The 27,592-nt window shown below is 32.6% G+C and overlaps 2 protein-coding genes and 1 pseudogene across 5 annotated transcripts in view; 2 read left to right on the top strand and 1 right to left on the bottom strand.

Moving 5' to 3' along the window:
- Nucleotides 1-26,943, top strand: part of LOC125867611 (putative late blight resistance protein homolog R1B-17) — a 60,741-nt pseudogene extending 33,798 nt beyond the window's left edge.
- Nucleotides 1-27,592, top strand: part of LOC125867614 (putative late blight resistance protein homolog R1B-17) — a 73,573-nt gene that overhangs the window by 32,374 nt on the left and 13,607 nt on the right. The window contains exon 1 of one of the 4 annotated variants that reach the window (XM_049548166.1): nt 23,981-24,152. The exons of the other annotated variants lie outside the window; for them this stretch is intronic. The gene's annotated coding sequence lies outside the window, so the exon portion shown is untranslated. Of the gene's footprint in view, nt 1-23,980; nt 24,153-27,592 lie in introns of those variants that run through there. 4 annotated transcript variants of the gene reach the window in all.
- On the bottom strand, nt 16,753-20,844 carry LOC125867622 (zinc finger protein WIP6-like). The gene is made up of 2 exons (XM_049548180.1): nt 20,443-20,844; nt 16,753-17,343 (listed from the first exon to the last, which is right to left on the bottom strand). Exons 1-2 carry the CDS (start codon nt 20,842-20,844, stop codon nt 16,885-16,887), a joined length of 861 nt encoding a protein of 286 aa, XP_049404137.1. The 3' UTR covers nt 16,753-16,884.

Here is a 27,592-nt window from a genome sequence, read left to right as displayed (position 1 = left end):
TGAAATAATTGAAGAGGCTTAGAATTGGAAATTTTCATTTTTGGAAAGAATTTAAAGTTTTGGAAATTTTGGCTAAGTATGGAAAATGTGAAATTTTGGCCAACTTTGAACAGCCATAAATTCTAGCTCAGGATGAGTTAGGTGGAATTCCAGTTATGGTTGCAAAGTTCGTGGAACGACCTTTCCAACGCCACCGAGTTTGCTCGATTCCGAGTTCGTATGAGGGAGTTATGACCTTTGAAAGTTGGGCAGTTGACAAGGAAATCCGTCCGGGAATCATTAAGGGCATTTTAGTCTTTTCCCTAGACAATTCTTTTGAGCTCATATTGTTGTATTAGGATGATCTTTGGATCATTTTTTTTTGCCCCATTTTGAAAGAAAAGAGTTAGGGTTCTTGAGATTGAAGAAGAGAAGAAGGAGAAGAAGAAGAAGAGAAGAAAGAGGAGATTTGTCAAGACCATTGTGGATTTTCGTCGGGGTGATCCCTATCAAGGTATGTGAGTTTTTTTGTGTGGGTTGATCCTTTCCCTCACACACACCAAGTTTATTCTATGCTTGAGAAAAGATTGGGAATTGTTGTTGAAGTGTCGAAGTTGTTAGTTGTTGTTGATATTGTTGTTGAGGTTGTTGAAGTTATGGTTCGTTGTGAGGCTTGATTGGGTTGTGCATTAAGTTGAAACCTATTATATGTTGAGGGGATTATGATTCTAAGAGCTATGACCCTTTAAAGGTTGATCCACCATCGATTTGCAGAAATTTCTGGGCTGTCGATCCCCATCTACGGGACTGACCTACGGACCGTAGATAGATCGACGGTCCGTACTGGTCAACCGTCAATCGGATCAGGAGTTAGGTTTTTGGGGCGTCGATCTACGGTCGCGACCTACGGTCCGTGACTTGACCTACGGACCGTAAGTCAGGACCATAGGTCAACACTTGGTCATATTTCTTTTCTTAAATGAATTCTGGGGAAAAATCTCTGACGCGATCCACGGACCTGCAGTACGGACTGTAAGTCCATCTACGGTCCGTCGATGGCGTCCGTAGATGCCATCTGTAGCACCAGAAATCTGCAGTCTCAGCCAAGTTTTCCCCCATTCTTTCCTCACTTTCTCATGCATGTTCTTAAGTATTATATCTATGTTGTATCGTTGTTTCCGATACTCCAAAGTACGTCTAAGCGTTCAAGAATCCCTCCATAACATGTGATCGAACACCTTGAATTCATAATTCCCATTCAAGGGAAGATAGTTCTAAGTCAAATGAAGTTAGAGGTCAAGTAAAAGAGTATAGAGTTTCAAGTCGAGTAAGAGTCTCAGTTTCAAGTAAAGTCATGAGGTTAAAGTTGAGTTCTTTTTTAAAAAAAAAAAAGAAGAGAAAAAGGGGTTATTAGGGGACTAAGTATTCCCTAAGAGTTTATAAATGTTTTTACACATTTGAGCAAAGAAAGGGAACATTAATTCCAAAAGAGCCTTTGGGCTAAGCTTTGAGTAATTATCTCGAACTTAAGAAAGAAGTTGTTTAAAAAGCATGAGCCAAAGTATTTTTGGGAGTAGTATTGAGCACCGAATTGGGGACACGAGTTCTGATTTACTCAACTCTCCATAAGAACCATGCGCCAACATGGGATTTCTCGGATCATACTTTTTAGATGATCACGAAAGTTAAGCTAGTGGATCCACTAAGTAAAAGTTAGCTTCCTATATCACGGCAAGGTATAGGATGGTCCTTGGCAACGCGAGGTAAAGCGTTGTATCATCACTAGGGCTCATAGTGATGGTTGTCGGTTAAAGAACCTCCCACATAAGTTATTTTACTTTTATATAAGTACAGTTGAGTTGTTTATACTGTTTTACAAGCTATATATATATTGCATGTGTCTTATTGCTACATATATTAAATTCAGTTAGTCATGAGTCGTACAGAGCCGAGGTAAGTGTTCTCTTGTATTTTTTTCCTTTCAAGCTTAAGTTGTGTTTTGGCTTTCCCGCTTGCATACTCGTACATTCCATGTACTGATGTCAGTCGGCCTACATCGTTTGATGATGCAGATTTAGGTACCCCGGATCAGCAACCTGCTCGTCGCGGATCCAGCTGAGCACTCCAGAGTCAGTGGTGAGCCTCCTTGCATTCCGGAGGGCTCAATTATTTTTGTGTTCTTAGTTTTGTCTTATTAGGATGTTGCGGGGTCTGTCCCCACATCCATCTCAGTATTTTAGAGGCTTCATAGACAGACAGTCAGTCAGTTAGTTTTGAGTCTCTCATCTATATATATATATGTAAATATTATATTTTGAGATTCGAGTTGCCTTTGTGGCCATATCTTATAAGTTAAGTTGTTTTGTAATATTGCATTGCATAGAGTTATTCGGTTGAGTTAGGTTTCCGCTGAGTCAAGAAAGCCAGGCCAAGGGTTCGCTTGGGGCCAGAAATGGTCTCCGGGTGCCGGTCCCGCCCAGGGTGTAGGCTCGGGGCATGACATGTTCTATGTCCATGGCTGACATGACTCGAAAGTTTTGGGACAAGTTTCCAAATCTTGAAGCACTCAGGCTCCACATTAATGAATTTGGAGATCATGTTTCTGATTACTCAAGCTCTGTATTGATGAATTTGGATATTATTTTCCCCTCGCGTCTCAAGTGTTTGTCCCTCAGTGAAATTTTCCTAATGGATGAATTAGTTTCAAGTATTGCAGAGTTGGAATACCTTGAAACTCTTAAATTATCCGAGATATACTTTGCAGGGGAAAAGCATTGGGATCTCAGTGATTACACGTTTAAAGAACTCAAGTTTTTGAAATTACATCGTGTTTTTATGACCAAGTGGAGTTGCTCAAAGGATTCATTTCCTTGGCTTGAATGTCTAGTTGTAAAAAGTTGTTCCAAGCTTGAAGAGATCCCGGATACCTTTATGCGCAGTTGGTTTTTGCGATTGATAAAAGTTATTGATTGTAGTGATTCTGTTTGCAATTCAGCTGTGAAGATTAATAAAGTAAGAAAAACAGTTCATATCTTGAAGAAAGACAAATAATGATGGTAAGTGATTTCATTCATTATTTTCATGCTTTTGCATATTAAAAAACATTTCTTCCTTGCATATTAAAGCTCAGGTATGCAGAATAAACGATGTTCGTGACCCCCCTACCTTATGTAATCCCACAAGTAATTAAGGTCTGGAAAGGATAGGATGTATGCAAATCTTACTCCTACCTTTGTGGGGAAGATTGATCGATAACATAACTTTTAAGCTATGCCAGTTGTGCTACATATTGCATCGACAACATACTTGTCAAGAAATAATTTAACCAACAATGTCATTTTTATATAACGTTAATGTTTTTGAGTTCTCTCTAGCTACTTCCTTTCGCGGTGTACTTCATTCATTTTCCTGAGATTCTTCGTCCTTTTCATATTTTTAACTTCATCTTTATATACCATCCATCTAGATGTGATCTCCGAGCAGCAGAACCATTCATCAAACTTGTGAACTTCTATTCAGAGGATACATCAGATGAAAGGTTCTGGTTTGTGGATTGATTTGCATATCAGCAAGCTGCTATTGTCCGGAATATATCAATGTCTATCTAGTTTTGTGCTTTGTAATGCTACGTTCTGAATACATATGTATTGTCAGAGACGGAGCCAGAATTTGAACTTATGTATTCTGATTTTTTATCACTGTGATCTGAACTGTTAATTGTCATGTTCACTGTTGTTATTTGCTGATAGAAACTATATGTGTGTATTGTATACTAGAAAGGCAGCACGGGCCCAACATTTTATACTTTTAGAAATGGTCAGTTTTGAATGATTTGATCGCGAAGGACAGTAGAAAATAATGAAAAACTAACACATTTGAGCTGATGCTAGACCATTAGCATATGGATACCATATTAGTGAACTCATTGGCGTGCTGTAGATGCCTTAATAGAGTGTATAAGAGTAGCAGTCAATAAAAATTAACTTAGGTATCCTGCTTACAAATGTGCATTTAGCTGACTGGACTAAAATGCCAAATCAAAGTTAACTTTATCAGATGCTAATTCAACCCTAAATTAAAGAGGAAACATTCAGAACTAACATTCTTGCTAAAGATATAAGATCCAGGACATCTCCTTCATTTCTTAAGGAGCACAACTTATTCTCGCAACTGATAGATTCATAACAGAGTTAAAGCAACCGCAACATAGGATGTTATGATAGGATCGGAAGAGCTAGTGTTATTGTAGAATCTGTCATGAAATCTTATATACACTAACAACTCAAGTGAAACGACCACCAACTTTCATAGCTCATAAGTAAAGAAAAGATGTTAGTGACATGCAAACAGAAACAATCATCAAAGGTATTACAAGGATAAGTGAAAGCATCATTAATTCTCGTAAAAATTAAACAGTGAGCTAAAAAGGAAGAATTTGGGGGAGGCACTTTTGGTGTGGTACAGTAAAGAAATGTGCCTTATGACATCAATCATATTTGAGAGAGACATTAAATCTGCTTTGCAAAATGGATTAGCTATATGTACAAACTAACAACCTTTAGTAAATAGTTTATTTAGCACAAAAGAGTTTTCTATGTTTACTAAAGACGTATAAAGTTGCTCAACGTACCTTTAATCAACATGTTTTGTTCAGTATCAATTAAATATATCCTTGATTTAGATATTAAAACTAATTTTGAAGTTCCACTATGAGAGTTCAATGTATCAAAAATTAGTATAACACTAATGAGAAGACTTTAGCTAAGTTTTGAAGCAGTCTGAGCAATTCTAAGAGGAAGTACTATCAAGTATAACCCGGAGCCCTCTAGCCAGATATTATTAAAATAATTTCATAAAAGTGGAAATCTTCAAACAACGTGTATCGCAAGAAAACATAAGAAAAATTTATCAAATTTAACGGAACATGTTAAAAAGAGAAATAGAGAAGGAATAAAGATACCTTTTGAAAAAAAAAAGGGTCACCAGCTTATTTATATATGGAAATGCATTTGAACGTTTCTATCATAACAGAGATAGCATCAAACCTCAACCTGAGAATCTTATCAAAAGAAAGCAAAATAAGTAGGAAGCTTAAAACGAATTAATTAGTAAATAAAAAACAAACTATGTATAATGAATGTATAAGTTATACTAACAAAGAGAGGGGAAAATCTTACTGTCAGTCCATTACCAGTGCGCTTGATCCAGTAGTTAGAGGCTTTTTGTCTTAAAAAAAAAATCAAAAAGAGATTAAAGAACATGCTCAACCGTAAAACTACTAATTTTTTTTAGTATTATGTGAAAGAATCCACTCCTTGAGAAATTTTAGATGAAGGTAGATAAAATCTGGAGATTGGGAATCTAGGTCTGAAGAAGAATACGGGCATAACAAAATAGAAAATCAGGGAGGAAGTGAATAATGAAAACCTGAAAATGCATGACCATGTAACCAGATATACCAAAGAAATTCAAAGCTCCATATAGAGATTAAACATCAAAGGAAAAGGTGGCGAGACACGTGTTTCAAGTAAATACATGTGACTTTCTGAGAAGAATCAAGTTTAACACATCTCGTTCCTATAAAATTATAACAATGCACTTGTTTGTCCATTTTGTCAGTAATGCATATGGTACAAATTTTTGATACACGTGAATAATTGATTGAATCTTTTTGATCGATAGGGAACATGAAGCTAACCTCCAAACTTGAGAGGAGAAGTTTCTATCACCGCAAAACACTAACAACATGAAACTACAAAGACAATTAGTTGTTGCTCACTCCACTCCACGCCTGTTAACGGATGTCATCGTGAAAGAGCTACAAGTGAATTAAAAATATCTCCAAAAGTAATCTCCAAAAATGATCTTGTTTATACACTTTAGGCTACTATTTGTACTACTCTTTGATGCAGTGTTAAAGTTTTATTTTACCAACAATGCTGCTTTATTTCAATTAGAATCATTCAGGTGACAAAATATTTACACAACAATAATGATTTAAGAAATTAGCTTGTCCCCTCAAGACACAATCATTTATGTGTGAAAGAAGAGAAAATTGATTTCCATTAAATATCATTATAGAACATGTAAATCACCTACCATATCCAATTGAGTCCTTTTTATTGATAGGGAACATGAAGCTACCTGTAAACTCAGCGGGAGAAGTTTCTATTACCATAGAATACCAACAACATGGAAATATACTTTTTATTGTAGCACTCGTGTCAGGGTCTCTGAACCTTTAAACTTCTCAATTTAAGAACTAAATCACACCAGCAAATTAGAAAATATACTTTGAGATCAAACTTTTACTATGAGTGTCATCATTCTTGACCTCTATCACCCTAAAACTAAAAATTTGAATCAACTTTAAAATCAAGTATTCTATTTAATCGGACAAATATATGGGCAAGACATTTTAAAAACTTGAAGACTTCTCATTTTGAAAAAAAAAATCGTTCTACTCCTTCAAAAGTGCTATTTTAAGTTCTAACAATGGGGTGTAAGCTTCACTAACCTTGTTACGTAGTGTGGAGTCTTCCAATAGCTTTTACTGGAAAACATTTGGTGGCTTTTTTGGTTTAGTAGAATTTCTTCCGAATGATAGAGAAGTTAGGATTCATGTGAATGCATTTTGAATGATCTCCTCGTACACTATATTAGATGTAGAATGATCATCTGCATCTTCTATTGTCGATGGACATATTAATAATTTGACATCTTTTGGAACTGGGATGTCAACAATGGCTGCTGAGACATTTGATATTGTTACATTTCTTCTATCGATTGACACATTTCAAAAAGGACCTTCCAATCATGCTAGCGACATCAACAAAAACACGAAGATAATTAGATACATAAAAGGCATAATACTTAAAGACCATCCTGAGCTTGACACATTTCATTACCTCTCCTAAACTATCAGTGGTCTTAAAATTAGGTTGTTCAAGAAGCTCATAATTAATTTTATCGAGCTTTCACTATCTATGATCAGAAATGCATCTCTAGCAACCAACACGATAATATGAACACAAGAAACGACTCTAGGGCATTCAGCTTCAACTAATCATTTAACAGAAGCCTCTCAATGTCATATTAGGTGTGCTTGCTTTCTAGTATGATTTCTACTACTTGAAGTGAAGTTAAAAGGCATATATCCAACACTACAAAGAAGCAAAACAGTACTAGGTACAAAGCAAATTCAGTAAGAACATAAAGAAACTCTGTATGTGAAACAAGGCAAGAATCATTAATCCATCATTTTTATTTATGTATCATAGTTTTTCTTGTCTGGAGGCGGAGTTCAAGAAAATAAGGACGACTTTCAAATTTTATAATTTTAAACTAAATATGTGTGTAATACACCAAAAGTCATATGAACTTTGTGGTCTTAAACATGTCACGTAGAAGAATTTAAGAGTTAGTGAATTAGAAAGAGACATTCTTTTTTAACAAACTAAAAAAGAAAGTAAGACACAAATGTTTAACCTAACAAAGCAATGTGGAAATGCATTCTGAGTATGGTTGCGGCAATAGTTGGAGCCTTTTAAACTTACTGCTGAACAAAGTCTTATTTACCTCAGGCAACTGAACCTTACTGGTTCAAGAACAATAGTTAGTGAGCTCAATAACGATGAAGTAACTGAAATAAGAGAGAAATAGCGCGAGAATAGGACTTTGTACGTCAAAAGTTCCTTTTCCTTTTCAGAAGTTACAACTCGAGAAATACTTAAAATGTTGAGTGCCTCACAAAAATTTCCTATAAATATGATGAATTTTAGGGATAATTTGCAAAACAGAGGCCACCTCCCAGTTTTTTATCAAAGAAGTCAACATGTATACATGCTATCCACAAACTTATTCTCTCTCGTGCACTTCTCCTACCCTACATTACTGCTCTTCAATTTTAATCATCATTTTAGCCGTATGACTTCTAAAATATAGAACATAAATTACTACTTATCTATAAATGCACAATTAAAGAAGGAAAAAATAAGTTGAATAAGGCATACTATCGAACACCCTCAGTACATTAAAGGGCAAACATAGCATTGACATGCATACGCAAAATTTTAAACAAACTTCATCACCAAAGAACCCATCCAACATAAGAAAGTATTTTATTTTTTTTTTGCACAATTTTCTTTACCCATTCACCAAATTTCCATTTCCTATAAATCAGTGAAACAGACAGAGAAGGAATGGAGAAAGAATTCCCCGAAAGGAAGAAAATGAAAAAACAGAAATTCAATGAGAAAGAAGAGAAGAAGCAGATGCACCGGAAAGGAGATGAAAAAACTCACCAGTTTCAAATTTGAGACAAAGATACAGATTCAGAGTTGCTTCAAATGAGACCTTTCGAGTATATGCAGATGCAATTTGTGTTGTACTTCCATGTGTTGAGGAGCCAATCAAATTGGGCCAGAAAGGGCCAAAAAAGAGAAAACCTCTACAGTACAATATGACATGCTTGTTGTACAATGATAATATGCAATGTTCATCCTTTTACTTAAGTATAACTCAAACAACATGTTAGTACAATTCAATAATGCAGTGTTAGTCCTTTTCTTGTTGGCTTATATATAAGGGTAAAATAATATATGAAAGTATCTCCAGTAATTTCTTAATTACTATTTCCGTCTCAATTCAAGTGTCTTAGTTTGATTGGACACGGGTATAAGAAATAAAGTGAGATTTTTTTTTAATCTTGTGGTCTTAAATTAAAGATGTATGTTATATTTTCAATAACATGTGGTCTTAAACTTGTCAGGTTGAGTGTTGGAGTTGAAAATTTTACTAAATATAAAAAGGTACTTTTTTTGGAACGGACAAAAAGAGAAAGTAAGACACTTAAATTAGAACGAGGAAGTTATAAGTCTCAAGAATATTGAAGAATTTTATCAAGTGTTATCTGGTTTTAAAAAAAATCAAGGTTCTAAGTGCAGTATTGAACAGATAACTGCAGAAATATTAATGCAAGCAAGTAAAGAGTTAAAAAGGCAACATGATTTCTTTTATTTAGGTTCGGTCCAAATGTTAGACTCCCAAGTCCAATCTCAAAACGGACATTTTTTGGACGCTACAGGCACTTCACCCAAACAATTTGAAAATATTAAGGTATTATCAAATAGGTGAAGTGTCTATTTTGGTTTTTGTCTTTAGGAAAGGTCTCTTTTGATCAATAACATCCAAAAAAATGTCCGCTGTGAGGTCAGACTCTTGCCAGGGAGGTTCAGTTTAGTTGGAAAATAAGTTATCTTGAGATTAATTATTCCGAAATTAGTTATTTCAGAATTATTATTCCACCTTCAATGTAAAATAATACTACAATCTCAAAATAACTAATCCAGCAAGTTATTTCATAATTTTACACCATCATGATGATTTGGTGAGAACACTATAATTAAAAATAATATTTTAACATGATCCAATAAAGTAGTGCCACATGTAATTTTATAAAGTCAACCTTGTCAAATACTAGATCTATCTTTCTCCTATACCATCAGTTTTCATTCTTGAAGATAAAGTCCACAAAACTTCTTTTCCAATTCTTCCTAAGAGGGAAAGTATAGAGTTAACACAATCATATAGTAATTATTAATCTCTCCAATTGCACTCTAAGGTGAGATTCCTCTTTAGCTTTCTTCTCTTTTTTCTTTTATTTTACTTTCTAATGAGTCAACAAATTTATGTGACACTTTGTTGTTATTTTTTTGGGAATTAATTTGACTAATCTTTGAATATAAATTAGATTAGATCAACTCTATATGAGAAGTAGTATAAGTAGTAGCGATTCTTCTCATATCAATATGATCCTTAATATTTTGGTTTGGGTCAATCGAATAGATAGAAGATCTAGTGCCTTGGTCAGAGAGAATGCACGAGTTAGAATAGAATTTTGTGATCTTGGGAAAAGCTAGTTTGAATCTCGAAAAAACGAAAAATGTCACTAACATTGGGAAAGGTATTTTTCCCTCTTTTTTGCTACTACATATATTTCCCTCTTGATATGAAACACAAAATTATAGCATGTTTAAATAAAACAATTCAATCTATCAATTACAAAAAAAAAAAAATGCCCCTCAAGAAACTCGTAGTTGGGAGTTGAGCGTTCCTTCGGGGACATCCGATAAAATTGAAACGATGCAGAGAAGTGGGGAGTTGAACGTTTGTTTGTTGGACGGGCTAGGTATTACAAGTGGTGAAATCAGAACTAGAGGTAAATTAAGTATATATATGGTATAAAAATTAAAAGTGGTATTATGTGTAATTGTTTTAAACTAGAGGTAAATTACGTATATATGGTAGTGAAGTATGTCTAGTTATACTACATTTTAATATCTATATTTTTTTTATAATGCGATGGTTTTAGACTAATCGCCAAATTAAACTGTAATTTAACACCAAAAAAATGGATTATTAGCTTAAGGGTTTAAATTTCAGAAGATTTTTTTTCTCGAAATATTAATCTTTCAACACAATAGGTGTACGTACGAGTTAATATCTCAAAAGGTTACTCAACTTTGAGAAATTATTTAGCAAAGTCATTAAACTTTGTTTTATATCAATAAAATCACTCAACTTAGAACTTTGTATCAATAAAATCACTCAACTAAATTTATTATTAATATTTTTATGTCATATTCATTATTAAAATAGTAATAAACAAATGTTTCAAAATTAATACTTCATTATAATTAATTTAAATAAGTACCCAAAAAGAATAATAATTAATCTAAATAATTTTTATTTATGTAAAAAAAATAATCCTATTATCTATGTAAATCAAATACTGTAATTTTTTATGATTTTTAAGAAGGAAAAATTAGGAGTAGTTAAATTACTAAAAAAATAATTCATCAATGTGCGGACTTTCTGTAATAATCCATTTTTGTTGGATGGATTTGTTGTAATTAGAGTCCGTAACAATAAGTTGGATTACGACTCTGATTTTACGTTTTGTAATGAAAAAGCAAGGGCTTAATTTGTTTTTAATTATTTATTTTTATCTTTAGAAGAAAAATTTAAAAGTGAAATTAGCATGATATAAAAAATAATTTTGCCATGTCAAATTGATTTTAATAATAAATTTAGTTGGAAGATTTTATTGATATAAAAATCTAAGTTGAGTGATTTTATTGATACAAAACAAAATACAGTGATTTTATTACATAATTTTTCAAAGTTAAATGACCTTTTGAGAAATTAACTTGTGTACGTATGATACTCACTTCTATTTTTTAAAATGACAATATATATGAAGAATTAGAAAAAAAATCTTCATAAAAGCTCTTCGGAAAAAGTACGATAAGAATATATTTGAGACCAAAATTCAAAATTTATTCTATTTTTGATGATTAATGGGCATTGTTGGCCTTTTTTTCAACCGAAAAAATGAAAATGAATTCTACGATTCTTCTCCAAGCTATTGATTTTTTATTATTATTTATTATTATTATTATTATTTTATTTATTTATAATTGTTTGTTAATATTATTTTTATTGTTATCATCGACTTATTTTTTACCTAATTGGCTTTCCTTATGCCACCTTTTTTTGGTATCTATAAATGAATTATGGAAGTAATCAGTCACATAAGTTTATTTTTTGGATCAAGAAGACCAAAACACTTGCTAATTTCCAAATTTCTTTATATATAATTAGTTTTTCAACGAACTGCATTTCAATTTTTTATGTAAATTTGAAAAATGAATGTTGTTTGAATGAGGAAATGGGTGAATTTTTCATAACATATTGACTATTGTTACATAAAATGTAGCTAAAACTTTAAAGAGGAAAAGAGGGGAGCATTAAATATCTCGCGTTAGCATGATTCGAGAAGGGTCACATTAGTTTAGAATATTCCTAAAAATTCGGTGAATATTAGTTAATTTTTTGTCTATCTCACGCTTAGTCAGCACGTCCGAAGTCAAGATTAAAAGACGTATGATAACAAATAATTATATTGAAAATAATATTTTTTTAAAGTACGGAATGAAAAAAAATAACATATTTTATAACAATATCAATTAAACAAAACATTACTACATGTTAGGGTCACAACTCTTATCATTCCTATCTACTAGAAAAGTCCTAAAATTAACAATAACATACTCAAAACGTATACTCCCTCCGTTTCACAAAGAGTGACCTGATTTGACTTGGCACAAAGTTTTAGAAAATAAAGAAGACTTTTGAATCTTGTGGTCTTAAATTAAAGTATGTCAAATGTACTAAATTTCCCTTCAATCTTGTGGCTTTAAACATATCATGTGGAAAGTTGAAATTAAAATGTTACCAAAAAAGGAAAGAGATCATCTTTTTGAAACAGACTAAAAAAGAAAGGAGATCATTCTTTGTGAAACGGAGGGAGTATCAAAAAGAAAAGGACAATTATGTAATTCTAAGGAAATTGCAAAGGACATTTGGCTTTTGCTTTCATGGAAAGGCCATATTTATATTATAATGAATAATTAATAATAGCCACCACCTTCTCACCTTCCAAAATTCTATCTAGTCTAGGTTATAAATGACACAATACGTGTGCTTATCTAAAATTTAAATATCATGTGTACTACATGAATAAATTATTGTACTCGCTCGATTTATTATTAGTTGTTCATTTTACAATATATATATTCCTACATTTTGAGATATGAGGAATAAGATTTAATGTTAAGAGTAAAATGCGAAAACAAAAATATGTTTTTTACTTTTGATATAAAAATGACAAGTGAAAATTTTATATTTAGTATAATATAATAGCAAGTAAAATAAATGAAGGGAGTGATAAATTTCATTTAAGTTTAGATACTCAAATTATTATTTTTTATCAACTAGATACTCAAATTATGGTTGGCTTGAATGAACATCTGAACATATAATATAGTAGTATTCAAGACATTTTTTACTCAATTTTTTGAAAAGTTTATGTGTGAGTTCTCAAACGCTCATTCCGCTTTAGCCTAAAAATTTCTCACATAAAATTAAAAAAACAACACATTTCATGTGATTAATTTATCATTTAATGAACGCTTGAAATTAAGCGCAAAATTTCTTTCAAAAATCTGAATAAAAAATGTTTAATAGAAACACTTTTTCAGGTACATATTCAAGTTTTCAAGTAAAACAAGTCATTATTCAAATGTCTAAATAAGATTTACCAATAAGTTTAAAATATTATCAATGTATTCTGTCACGCCCCGAGCCTACATCCTGGGCGGGACCGGCACCCGAAGACTATTTCTGGCCTCAAGCGAACCCTTGGACTGACTTTCTTAACTCAGCGGAAACCTAACTCAACAGAATAACTCAATGCAAATGCAAGGTTACAAAACAACTTAACTTATAAAATATGGTCACAAAGGCAACTCGAATCTCAAAATAGGATATTTATATATATACATAGATGAGAGACTCAAAACTAACTGACTGACTGTCTATGAAGCCTCTATAACACTGAGATGGATGTTGGGATAGACCCCGCAACATCCTAACAAAACAAAACTTAAGAACATAAAATAACCGAGTCCTCCGGAAAGCAAGGAGGCTCACCACTGACTCTAGAGTGCTCAGCTGGATCAACGATGTGCTGGATGCTGATCCTGGGTACCTGCGTCTGCATCATAAGACGATGCAGGCCAACTGGCATCAGTACATGGAATGTACGAGTATGCGAGCTGGAAAGCTAAACAACAACTTAAGCTTGAAAGGGATACAAAAGAGAACTTACCTTGGCTCTGTTCAACTCATGAATAACTGAACTCAATATAAAGCAATAAGACACATACAATAGATAAAGCTTGTAAAACAGTGTAAACAACTTAGCTCGTTAAAGATAAAATAATAACAAACTCAACTTTACTTATATAAAAGTAATATAACTTTTGTGGGAGGTTCTTTAACCGACAACCACCACTATGAGCCTTAGTGATGATACAACATTTTACCTCACGTTGCCCAAGGACCATCCTATACCTTGCCATCGATATAGGACGCTAACTTTTGCTTAGTGGATCCGCTAGCTTAACTTTCGTGATCATCTAAAAAGTATGATCCGAGAAATCCCATGTTTGGCTACATGGTTCTTATGGAGAGTTGAGTTAATATGAACTCGTGTCTCCAACTCGGTGCTCAATACTACTCCCAAAAATACTTTGGCTCATGCTTTCAAACTAACTTCTTTCTTTAATTTGAGATAATTACTCAAAGCTTAGCCCAAAGGCTCTTGAAAACACTTTCTAAAAAGAACATCTCAAAACCATATTTTAATATGATCATTGATGACTCGGGATATTCATACTGCTTAAACATTGATGGTATATCTAGAGACCATATTGTTTAAACATTGATGACATACTCGATTTGTCATACTAATCATATTTTAGAAACTTTTTTGCAAAACTCATCTTTTCTTTAAAAGAGATAGTGCTCAAACTGTTCAAAACTCTTTTGGAAATCTCAGTTTCCTCTCATCTTTAAATGTGAAAACATTTATAAACTTCTTTGGAAAATACTTAGTTCCCTAATAACTTTTGAGAAAATGAACTCAACTCTTTACTCTTTACTTTACTTGAAACTCTTGATGTGAAACTCTTAACTTAACATGAAACTCTTAACTTTTGACTTGACTTGAAACTCTTAACTCAACTTGAAACTCTTAACTTGACTTGGAACTCTATACTTAACTTGGAACTCTATACTTAACTTGAAACTTGAGCCTTAAAAAGAAGTTATAACGTTCAATGAAGGCTCTTGGAATACCTTAAAGACTTGCTTTGACTTACTTAACTTCTAAGCTTGACTTCTAACTTCACTTGACTTGGAAACTAACTTCACTTGACTTGGAATCTAACTTTCCTTGAATTGGAATTATGAATTCAAGGTGTTTGATCACATGTTATGGAGGGATTCTTGATGTTTAGATGTACTTTGGAGTGTCGAAAACAACTAGGAAACATAGGTATAATACCTAGGCACATGCATGAGGAAGTGGGGAATGAAGGTAACGGGAAAGATTGGCGTCCTTGGCGCTCTAAGAGGTGCGGGGCGCCAACCCTCAAACTTCAGAGGGCCTGCTGGGCGTTCTGCCAGGCGCTCTGCCCCAACGGAAAAGTTCAGCGTCCCTTTTTGGGGTGCGCTGGCTGGCACGACAGCCCAGCCCTTTTCCCCCAAAAACTCCGACTTTTTCCCCTTGTTTCTTTCCAACTCTAAACCCTCTCAACCTCAAAGGTTCCAGCAGCAAAATCACAACCAAATCATGTCCCAAATCAACAAGGAACTTCAACACCACAATCAACAACACAACCAACAACTTCAACAACACAACCAATCTTTTCTTGAAAATAAAACGAATTTGGAGTGTGGGGGAAAGGACCAACCCCAACACTAAGGATCATAAAGTCCCTCAACATACAAGAGATTCAACTCAAAAACACAACCAAATCATGTACTAAACCAACAAGAACTTCCAACAACACAATCAACTAACAATTTCAACAACACAACTTCAGCTTTTCTCGGAATTAAAACGAGTTTGGCGTGTGGGGGAAAGGATCACCCAACACTAAAAGCTCACATACCTAATAGGGATCACCCCCGACGATATCCACGATGATCTCCTTGATTGCTCTTCTCTTTCTCCTCTTCCTTCTCTTCTTTCTCTCTTCTCTCCCAAGCCCTAACTCTTTACTCTTTAAAAATGAGACAAACTGATCTAAAAATCAGTCCAACACTAAAATATAACCAAAAGAATTGATTAGGGAAAAGACCAAAATGCCCTTAAAATTTCCGGACTAAACTGCCCTGTGCGACTGTGCCAACAGCCCAACTTCCAAAGGGCATAACTCACTCATAAGAACTCGGAATCGAGCAAACTCGGCGGCTTTGGAAAGATCATTCCACGAACATTACAACCATAACTGTAACTACACCTAAATCATACTGAGCTAGAAGTTATGACTGCTCAAAGTTGGCCAAAAAACTCATTTTTTTTCCATACTTAGCCAATTTTTCCACATTCTTTCCAAAATGACTATTTCCAATTCAACTCTTCTTGGAACTCAATGTGCTACATCTAAGAACCTTAACTTAACACTCAATAAATTTTACTCCTCTGTAAAATCTCACTCCACATGAAGGACGGCTCGAGTCTTAGTTCGAAAAATTCTCTAGGGTGTTACATATTCTGTCTAAACACAATTGGTGTAATTTTTAGTGAGGATTAGTACATTGTATGGTACTATGATATTTCAAAAACTCCAAGGTGTTAGAAAATTTAGAAACATCACATGTGGTTAATTATGATTCGACATTGTATGCCGGTCATGATCGATTTTATACGATAAAAAAAGTTCAATTTTACTCCTATATGATTGAAAATATTTTAAAGTTAACTTTTTAGTCATAGACGGAATCAAAATTGTGAGCTTATAAATTCTATATCCATTATGTGGTGCATGTCCATCTCCAAAAACTCTAACAATGATTTTCTGAATGTAATTTTTTGACGAAAGGAATTTAATTGGACCTTCTTCGAATGGTATGACTTTGACCATTCGACCTCTTGATTGAATAATTGATATAGATTAACTATACCAAACACATGAATTGACAAGCTAATAGAGTTACACAAATCTTCAATCAAATTATGCAACATGGTCTAGATACATTCTTAGTTTGTTCATCATCTTTGCCCCTCTAGAGAACATATGCACACAAATACATACTATCAAAAGAAGTCAGAAAAGAAGAAGAAAATTCCTAGTCAAACCTCAAATTTTCTTTAATTAGTCACTCCCATTCTAGCTATTTGTCTGCATTACACTCCTTGGGATGCGACACTATCTACATCTCTGCATGAGCACGAGATACTTCTTGCACTGAACTGCATACCTTTTTATAAATCTAAAGTTCCATTTCCATGACTTCATCATTATCATCTTCTTCTTCTTCCTCGTCCTCGCCTCCTTCAACATGATAATAAGAATTCTCACTATGTGGTGCATGTCCATCACCAAAAGCTTTAACATGATCTTTAAGTGACCTCTTGCGCTTAAAATCAGAACCACAAATACAAAACCAAAGTTTTCCACAATTTTTCTCATGAGTCCTCCAATCTCCTCTTACAGCAAAATTCTTCCCACGTTTTCTACAATTAAATGGTTTAGGCCCATGTTTTCTTTTATAATGTGTTTGTAGAGTCCTAAAATCTTTCAATGGCTTTGATCTTGGATGATCTATGTTATTCTTACAACCTTCAGCACAACAATAACAAGGCAACCTTAACATTGATGAAGCTTGTTTTGTCCCTTTTAGTGAATCTGGTCCCTTTCTATATTGTGATCCATGCCCCCACATATGCATCTAATAATACAAAAAAAAAAGGGTCACAAGTTAATTAATTTAAGGAAAAAAATGTAACATATAACTAGTTGGACCAAGCAAAATTAAACTTGCCTATTTTTGGTAAGTTGGAAATTTAGGTCACTTGAAACTTGACTAAAAGTACATAGATATGAGACAATAAAAAGACAAAATTGAAGAAGTTCAATGTCATGAACCTACATATGTGGAAATATTATATATGTGGAAATTAAATTCAAGAAAATAGTATAAATATTAAGTTATGAACCTACATTTTTAAAAAAATATAGAAATCTTAAAAATTTTGAATCTGCCTCCACATGTAAGAGAAGAGTATGCATGGTTATATATGAGCAATTAGCACATGGAGGCAGATCCAAAATTTGAGACAAATACAAAATTTGAAAAGAAACTTATGAGTTTGAACACGTAAACTATACTCTAGCTCTACCCTATTAGCACAAACACATTATATACAAGTGACAACCCTAATATATAGTCGCATGTAAATTAAATTGCACCTACAAGATTTTCAACATGAATAAAAGTGTCATTACAAAAAAATGCTCAATTTATGGGGGTTATTTTGTCAATTTATAGAGGTTTAGGGATCCCACAAATTAAATTGTGGCGGTTTTTAAAAATGCCGCAATTACCCTTGCCACGAGCATATTTACAGCGGTTTTAGTAAACCTCCACGACGTCCCCCGCAAAATGACTTTTAAATTTGTGGAGGTTTTCCAGTATCAGTTTTTGATGGTTTAGAACCTTCACAATATGATCTCAATATTTTTAAACTCAAATTTACATTTATAACTGTCATGGCTTTAAATTAAAATTTACATTTATAATTTGATTTGTGGAGTCTTACAAAATTATTATTATTTAATAATAAATGTGAGATTTTATTTACATCAAGCCTTCAAAATAATAAGTAATTTTAAATTTGATTTACATCAATTCTTCAGAATAATAAGTAATTTTACTAAATAACACATTTAAAGCAAATTAAATTTCACTAAGCAAGTTTATATTAATAAGTTTCACAAATTCAAATTTATGTCAAATAAAAGTAATACAAACTTGTGTATAATAATTTTAACATAACAATGTTAAATCTTTTTAAAATCCACATCAAATAAACATAACAAAAATTCTGTAGCATTTGTTTGGTGATTTATGTTGTTGTCGTCCAATTTTTTTATCCAAAGTGACATAAGCTCTCTGCATCAGGCCGAACAATGAAAACATTATAGATAATTAGATAAACATAAATTGATACACATATATCTTCGTACATCTTGATAAAAAAGTAAATTCAATTCATTTCTAAAGCAAAGCATATAAAGCTTTGATTTTACTAGATAACTATAAGAATATGGATGAAAGAAATTTACTTTGATGTTCTCTCATACACGCTAATAAAGTTAATAACAACAACTTCATGATTATTTCTACATAAGTTTACTAGGTTTGTATTTTCCAAAATCATATAATGATGCTCATTCGATTTAACACGTTGGTTCAAGTATTTCTCACTTCTCTTGATTTATAAGTTAGACTTTCCTCTTTGACCTTAGCTTTTTCTTTCATTTACCAAAAAGTAATCATAACTTCAACAATTTATCGTATTGAATAAGAAAATACATAATTTTAAAGTTATATTGATATCGATCACAATCTAATATGAAAAAATGTCCTTTAATTTGTAATAGTCGATCCTATCAAGAATAAAATGATTACGTGATTCTTAACTAAACAAAAATAAAATTATGATTTACCATAAATCAATCAATGATTGGGTATAGACGACTTTACGATGTAGTGAGAATTCAAACAAAATCTGAAATATGTAAAAAAAAACATTGATTCAGTAAGTTTAACAACTTGCAAAATATAAAATGATCAAATAATAATATGAATTTTAAATTCTAGTATGAATCATCAAACTCACGTAACACAAAATTACCTTTGTACTCAAATAATGAATTATTTTTCCTCTATTCCACTTTGCAAAGCCTACAATGAAAAAAATAATTAGCAAAACTAGATAAAAAAAAATGAAGTAAAGAAGAGTGAAAGACAAAAGGAGAGAGGAGAGGGGAGGGTGTGTGTTTTACGTGGGAATTAATGGGTTAAGGGGAAAAAGAAATGAGTTAAGGAGAAAGAAAGAAAAGGTATTTGTGTGTTGTTTACCTGGGATTTAGGAATGGGTGGGAGGGGGTGGTTATTTGATTATGTTTGAATGATTTTAGAGGGAATTATAGTCTTTAGTTTTTTCTTTTTTAATTTTGGAGGGAGAGGTATTAAAATTTTGATTGAGTTGGATCTAAATGAAAGATAAAAGAATTTTGTGCATAAAACAAGCTTTTATTGTTAATTTTTAATGATAACTAATAACTATTAATTAAAATGTTTCACCGTCAACTAGTATTATAAAATCTTAAATAAAGTTAAAATACAAATACAAATAAATATATATAAATATTACTATTGACTTAGCTTTAAAAGTTATAAAATTTAAATTTTTGTGTTATGAGACAACAAAAATCACTAAATAATATAAATTAAAGTATTACTATATAAGATAAAATGTCTAAGTGAAATTGCATATACTAAGTAAAAAAACATTCGAAGAGTATCTTAATATATAAAAGAAATAGAGGATAAAAAAATCACAATCAAGTTAAAATAAAAGAAGGAGAAGGATGTCTCGTGTGTATATATATAATAAAATTAACTTTCAACATTTAATGTTATATATTATATAATTTGAAAAAAAATACTATATATTATATTATATTAAATAAATTTATTTCTAAAAGTAACTAATCTACTAAATTTTTGGGGCTCAATAATCCCGATAAATACTATTAAATTGTGGCGATTTTCTAACCTCCTTAATAAAACCACCATAAAAAGATTTATATTGTGGGGGTTATAATAAAATGCCACAAAATGAATTATTAGTGGGACTTTTAAAAATTCCCACAAGTTAACCGCCAAAAAATGAGCCATTTTTTGGTAGTATATATATATATATATATATATATATAGAGAGAGAGAGAGAGAGAGAGAGAGAGAGAGAGAAAACTAAACCTGCATGTTGTTGAATCTGTTGAAAGTTTTGTTGCAAACAGCCCAAGGGAATTGAGTAGGTCCAACAAGAATTTGGGCAGGAGTTGGAATCCAATATTGTCCATTTACTAGTGAAATATTATTATTATTATTACTATTGTGATCCCCTTTGTTTCTACTAGGATTATTGTTGTTGTTTGAACTTATTGTACTTGATGAATCAATATGAAGAGCCACAGTGACACTTTCTTGATTATTATAACTTTGAAATTCATGGCAACTAGAAGAAGAAAAATAGTCATGAAAAATTGTACTATTTTTTTGGCCAGGAGGAACAAGACAGAGGACAGTAGAAAGTTCATCTTCAACTAATTGATCACTAGAAGATAAATATGTGATAGAATTATTATGACTATTTTGCATGGTTAGAAATCTAGTGATCTATGAAATTTGATGGAGGAGGAGGAGACAAAGGCTATATAAATAAACTAAAGTTTTTTTTTTAAAGAGTTTATGACTAATGGGTAATAGTAACAATAGGTGATCTTGGGTTGGGGACTTTATGCTAGGATTTTGTTTCTTTTTAGCTAAGGGGAGTAGGGGGAGGGGGAGGGGGCAAAGATGCTAGCTTTTCTTGTCTGTCAATACTCTACTATACATACTACTATTTATACTTTTTGGTACACACCATTTTGAATAATACACAATTTCCACTATATATCTGTCTCAAATTATCTGTTGTGTTTTCTTTTTTACATGCTCCCTAAGAAAATATGGTTATCATGCCAAAAAGTGTCGTTTTAGCAAAACTCACGTTGATCAAGAAATTAGTACATATGATGTGTAGTTTTCTAAACTTGAGTATTTCTGTTTAATAAATGTCTCTTCAGAATTGAACATTATTAAGAAGATGAAGTATAAAGGTAAAGTTGGAAGAACATACTAATTTTTGTCTTGAATTTTTAAAAGGTGATACTTACTTTGGGACGGAGATGATATAAACTAGGAGAGGTTTTAATTATTTTACCTGTATTTATATCTTAAAGTATAATCTCTATCTTTTCATTAATTAAGATACAATAGTCTTCAAGAACAATTACTAGCTGGGATAACAAAAAAAAAAAAGGGAAAAGACAAGTGAATAATAAACCAAATAAGATGCTAGATTCCCAATTTGTATATATTTTTATGGCCTTGTCACTTCATATGTCTCATAGTTGTTTCCTCCTTTCATTTCTCTCTCCATTTTTATGTGTTCTCCTATGAAAGGTTACATTGGCAAATACTGTACATTCTGCATATCCTACACTATTTACTCCNCCCCCCCCCCCCCCCCCAAATGGCCAATGTACCCCTCTTCTACTTCTTGTCTCTATGCCTAAGGGCAAAACCAATAGTATAATCTTTTAACATGGATTGTTCTTTTTTATTTCTTATTACTCAGTATTCGATATCTGTATTGAGGTTTCAACTAATTCAGATTTCTATCGCGTAGGACATATTTAAGGGGAGAAGTTCTCCCTGATATGATTTTTTATATACTCAGGATCTTGAACTAGCTGAGGTCTGTAATTAAAGGTAGAGTTTTTTTATCCATTTCACTACAACTCCCGATTGAGTATGAATATTGTTAATTTTTAAGTTTCCCATTTTGTTTTAAAAATCTAAGGCATATTGTCTCTTTGAGATTATGTCTATCCATATGATTGTATGAGTTTAACTTTTTGTATACTAACAATGTCAATTAAATTTTATATTATTAGATTGTCATGGGATGGATAAGAATTAATATTTCTTCATTCTTAAGTATAGGTATTCTCGAGTTTGAGTTCTGTAATACCTTACGTGATACAAATTCAAATTAACGAAAACATCAATACAAATATCGAACATCAGATAATAAGTAGGACGAAAGATGTAATAGTGCAAAAGGTGAAGTCATCTAAACAGCAACAAAGAAGCCTTTATTGAACTAGTTGATAGGCCTTTCATGAAAAAACACAAGTTGATTTGATGGCTTTGTAAGTTAAAATTTTAAAAAACTCTGACTAAAATTTTGCAGCATAAAGCTCTCTCATTTCACTTCACTTATCCCAAAACTTTTTTACTTCTTTTAGTACGTACAATATGCATGGGGACTTGACGAAACCTACAAAATGCTACTTCTCTTTTAATTTTTACCTGCGAATTCAGAATTTATAATTTTTTAATTCTAAGTTTTTTAACGTACTATATATTAGACTCAAAATTATTTTCTCCGTTAAAATATATGGTCTGAAACAAATTTTAGTTATTTCTGTGATTATAGATCATTTCAGCCATGGTAAAGGAAAAATTTCGGAGTTGAATTGTATTTAATCATAGAATGTGACATTCATTTCTGAACACATAAAAAAAAATATATCACATAAATTGGGATAAAAAAATAATAATTTGTACATATTCTATAAATTTTTAAGATTTAAAATAAAATTCAACCAACTCTATAGTCGACACTCTAGCTCCGCACCTATATATAGTGATGTTTTAGTCCAGTGGTTAGTCATATCCATAGTTATTTACAGAGAGTTTTTTTCAGATATATATAAATGCAGAACTTTGTTGGAATTTGGATTTAAGGTAGTGAAAATTAACTTCTATTTTTTTTGTATGTTTTGTTTTACTATTAGGATTATTCTAATCCATAAGCTAAAAACTAGAAATTTTATACTCCAAAAAAAAAAGGGTAACCGTAGTTTAACTTAATTAAAATGAGGAAAAGGCGTGAATACCTTCTTGAACTATGATCGAAATTCCAAGAACACACATTTTTTCTCTATTTAATGGGATTCAGTTACATACGATCTTAAACTGCCAAAAATAGTGCAAATTTAACGCATATTAAGATACATGAAATCCAGTGTATCCGACACATCATGTAATTATGTAAACTATCATTTCATTAAGTAATTAGCATCTATAATATCGTGTTTTATGAATTATTCTACCTCATGTTTATTATCAAAGTGGATTTGGCCCAAAGCTAGACAAATGCAAATAGAAGAATAGGAAAATTAGGAAAAAGATTAGTCTAAATTTGTTTTAAGCCCAATTGAAGCCCATTTATCTTTTGTTGTTAGAGGCATACATGCCCAAGTTTAGGCGGTTTAGCGGCCCGAATAGTTTATATATAATATAAAATGACCCCGATCTTAAAAACAAATATTCTTAACTATTTAGTATTCAAATCTTAATGCAACATCTTAATATTCATATGTGTATTTAAATTCGGACCTTTGAATCTTAATGCAACATCTTAATATTCAAATATACATTCAAATTCAAATGTCATAATCAGAATAAGTTATTGCGTTCGAGAACAAATGGAAATAGTCTAATCGATATTCTTAAATCAAGACTTAAATGGTCCGTTCAATTAAAAAATCTCTAATAATTAACATAACTCTGGAGCAATAATTATTAATCTCTGTTTCAACTCTAAGGTGAGATATATTCCTTGTTAGTTTTCTATTTTATTTTTCCTTTTCTGCTATTTCTCATTTAATTATTTGTCACATTTTTTTATGTCTAGTTTTACAATAAAGTCTAAACTATGATAAATTTGGGTTGGATCTAATCTCATCATGTACTTTTAAAGTCAACTCCTAGTTCTATCTTTTTGTTACCATTCTTTTTCAATTTTGTGCAAGACATAACCCATAGATCCTTTCAAGCAAATATTGATCTCTAAGGTGACATTCCTTTTGCTTTACTCGAAAACAGTCTTTCTACCTTAGTGGTAAGATCTGCCTGCACTCTTTTCTTCCCACAGCTTACTTAATGGAATTTTGTTGTTGTTTTGTTATTTCTAATTTGATTGTTTGTCGCAATTTTCATGTCTTATTTTACTATAGTAATGGAATATATATACTCGTATTCGTAAGATTCCTTTTCCTTTACTTAGAATTAATGCACTTGAGTTGAGGGTCTTTTGGAAACCGTCTTTCTACCTCCACGAAATAGTGATAAGATCTGTGTGTACTCTACTCTGGCTATGTTATTATTTTGTTATTTCTAATTTCATTGTTTGTCGCAATTTTCATGCCTTGTTTTACTATAGTAATGGAGCATATATACTCGTATTCGTAAGATTCCTTTTCCGTTACTTAGAATTAATGCACTTGAGTTGAGGGTCTTTTGGAAATAATGTCTCTACCTACACGAAATAGTGGTAAGATCTGCGTACACTCTGCTCTGGTATGTTGTTGTTTTGTTATTTCTAATTTCATTGTTTGTCACAATTTTCATGTCTTGTTTTACTATAGTAATGGAACATAAATACTCATATTCATAAGACTTTAGATGTGGATTTGTTAATCATTAGAGTATATTTTTGTTAATGTAGATTTTGTTTCCAACAATCGTTAAAGTGGCCAAGCTGATATGGAGAATTCCAGCATCGAACTTTGTTGTCCATCAATAGACGAAGAACTAGTGGGGTTTGATGATGATGCAGAAAATATAACTAAGTATTTGATAAGAGGAAGAATGGACCTGGACGTTGTCTCGATTGCTGGAATGGCTGGAATAGGGAAAACAGCTCTGGCTAGAAAGATATACAATAGTCGTTCTATTATTGAACATTTTGATGTTCGAGCTTGGTGTTCTGTTTCACAAACATTTAATACGAGAGAGTTGGTGCTTCAGATTCTAAAACAAATTACAGGTGATATTGACTTGGATTATCCTGAAGACATATTGCGAAATTGTCTATACAAAAAAAGATATCTCATTGTATTAGATAACATATGGGAAGTCCAGGCATGGGATTACATTCGACTATTTTTCCCTGATCCTTATTCTGGAAAGGGAAGTAGAATAATGGTAACAACTAGAAATGAAAAGGTGGCTAGGTATGTTATGGGGTATAGTGATCCTTATTCACTTCCATTTCTAAAAGATGAAAAGAGTTGGGAACTATTGCAGAAGAAAGTATTTCAACGAGGGAACTCGTGTCCTTTGGAGCTAGTCAAGTTAGGACAACTAATTGCCAAAAAATGTAAAGGAATACCTTCTTTGATTATCATGATTGCTGAAATTCTTTCAAGAGAAAGAGAAGCGTCTTCGTGGCTTAAGGTTGCATATGATATAAGTTCTTATGTTTCCGACGAGGAGATGAGCATGAAGACAATACAATCAAGTTATGACCATTTACCGGACCATTTAAAGCCTTGTCTTCTCTACATGGGATTGTTTCCTAAAGGTTACGAAATTCCAGTGTCTGATCTACTCAAGTTGTGGATAGCTGAGGAGTTTGTGCAGAGCATTGACACGTTGAGGCTAGAAGAATTATCAGAGATTTGCTTGCGTGATCTTGTTGGCAGAAACCTCGTAGTGGTTTTTAAAAAAAGGTCGAATGGTAAAATGAAATGCTGCATCGTTCTTGATCAAGTTCGTGAGTTTTGCTTGAGAAAAATTACAGAAGAAAAGTTCATGCAGCTCATAGTGCCGTATAGTTATCCAGATCAACCCAAAGAACAAAGGTTATGCATGTACATACAAGACCGTACTATGACAAGTGATTTCAAGGAAAGTGATCAAGAGTTCATTGTTCATCCGAAATTCAGTATATTGGACCGTAAGAATCCTTTCTGTTTGCTTAATAACTTAAAACTTGTTCGGGGTTTACATTTATTGGATATCTACTTGGACAATTCTTTGCCTACTGCATTTCAGTCATTGCCTCACTTGAGGTACCTTGCAATTTTTGTTAAAGCATTTGATTACAAATGGGTGTCACACCTACTTCATCTACAAACTTTGCGGGTTCGTTCATCTTATTTAATGATATCCCCTGCTATATGGAAAATGTCAAAGTTGAGGCATGTGGACATAAACGAATTTCCCATTACAATATGGGACGAAGATGATATTGTGTTAGATAACTTGAAGACTCTTGGAATGTGTTCTATGTCCGTGGCTGACATGACTCGAAAGTTTTGGGACAAGTTTCCAAATCTTGAAGAACTCAGGCTCCACATTAATGAATTTGGAGATCATGTTTCTGATTACTCAAGCTCTGCATTGATGAATTTGAATATTATTTTCCCCTCGCGTCTCAAGTGTTTGTCCCTCAGTGAAATTTTCCTAACGGATGAATTAGTTTCAAGTATTGCAGAATTGCGATACCTTGAGACTCTTAAATTGTCCGAGATATACTTTGCAGGGGAAAAGCATTGGGATCTCAGTGATTACACGTTTCTACAACTCGAGTTTTTGAAATTACATCGTGTTTTTATGACCAAGTGGAGTTGCTCAGAGGATTCATTTCCTAGCCTTGAATGTCTAGTTGTAAAAAGTTGTTCCAAGCTTGAAGAGATCCCGGTTATGGAATATGGATCATTGCGATTGATAAAAGTTATTAATTGTAGCGATTCTGTTGGCAATTCAGCTGTGGAGATTAAAGAAGTATTACAAGAACTTTATGGGATGTCGATCCAAGTTCATGTCTTGAAGAAAGATAAATGATGATGGTAAGTGATTTCATTCATTATTTTCATGCTTTTGCATATTAAAAAACATTTCTTCCTTGCATATTAAAGCTCAGGTGTGCAGAATAAACGATGTTCGTGACCCCCCTACCTTATGTAATCCCACAAGTAATTAAGGTCTGGAAATGTCACACCCCAAATCCGGATGTGATGGCACGTGTCCATTTCCCACCGGACACGTCAGCCTAACCCAACCACAACGATAGAGAAGTAGAAATACGAGAGTAAAAGATAATAAATAAGCGGAAGACTTTAATTAAGACTCAACACTACCCAGAATTTGGTTGTCACATGTACAAACCTCTAAATACAGAATTCGAATGAAAATATACAAGTCTCAGAGTATAGTTCTCGAATAGAACAAAACTGAAAGTAAAGATAACTCAAGGGCACATCTAGAATGAACCGCTACCTCTCGAGTATGTCCTGAAGCTCAATCTGCTAAAGAAAATACTAACCCGAATCTGAGAGAGAGCTGTCAACCTACACAATTGTGTAGAAGCAAGGGTGAGTACCAAAAACCACAGGTACTCGCAAGTAACTCTAAACTAAGCAAAACTAACAGCTACAAACAACTCCTTTCAATCCCAACCAAACCACCGAAACTTCAATCTAGCAGCAAACCAACCAACCTATACTAA

Source organism: Solanum stenotomum, chromosome 6, assembly GCF_019186545.1.
Source record: "Solanum stenotomum isolate F172 chromosome 6, ASM1918654v1, whole genome shotgun sequence".
In the NCBI taxonomy this organism is placed as follows: Eukaryota; Viridiplantae; Streptophyta; class Magnoliopsida; order Solanales; family Solanaceae; genus Solanum; species Solanum stenotomum.
Note: the sequence above shows the minus strand (reverse complement) of the source record. Positions and strands in the feature narration are given on the sequence as shown.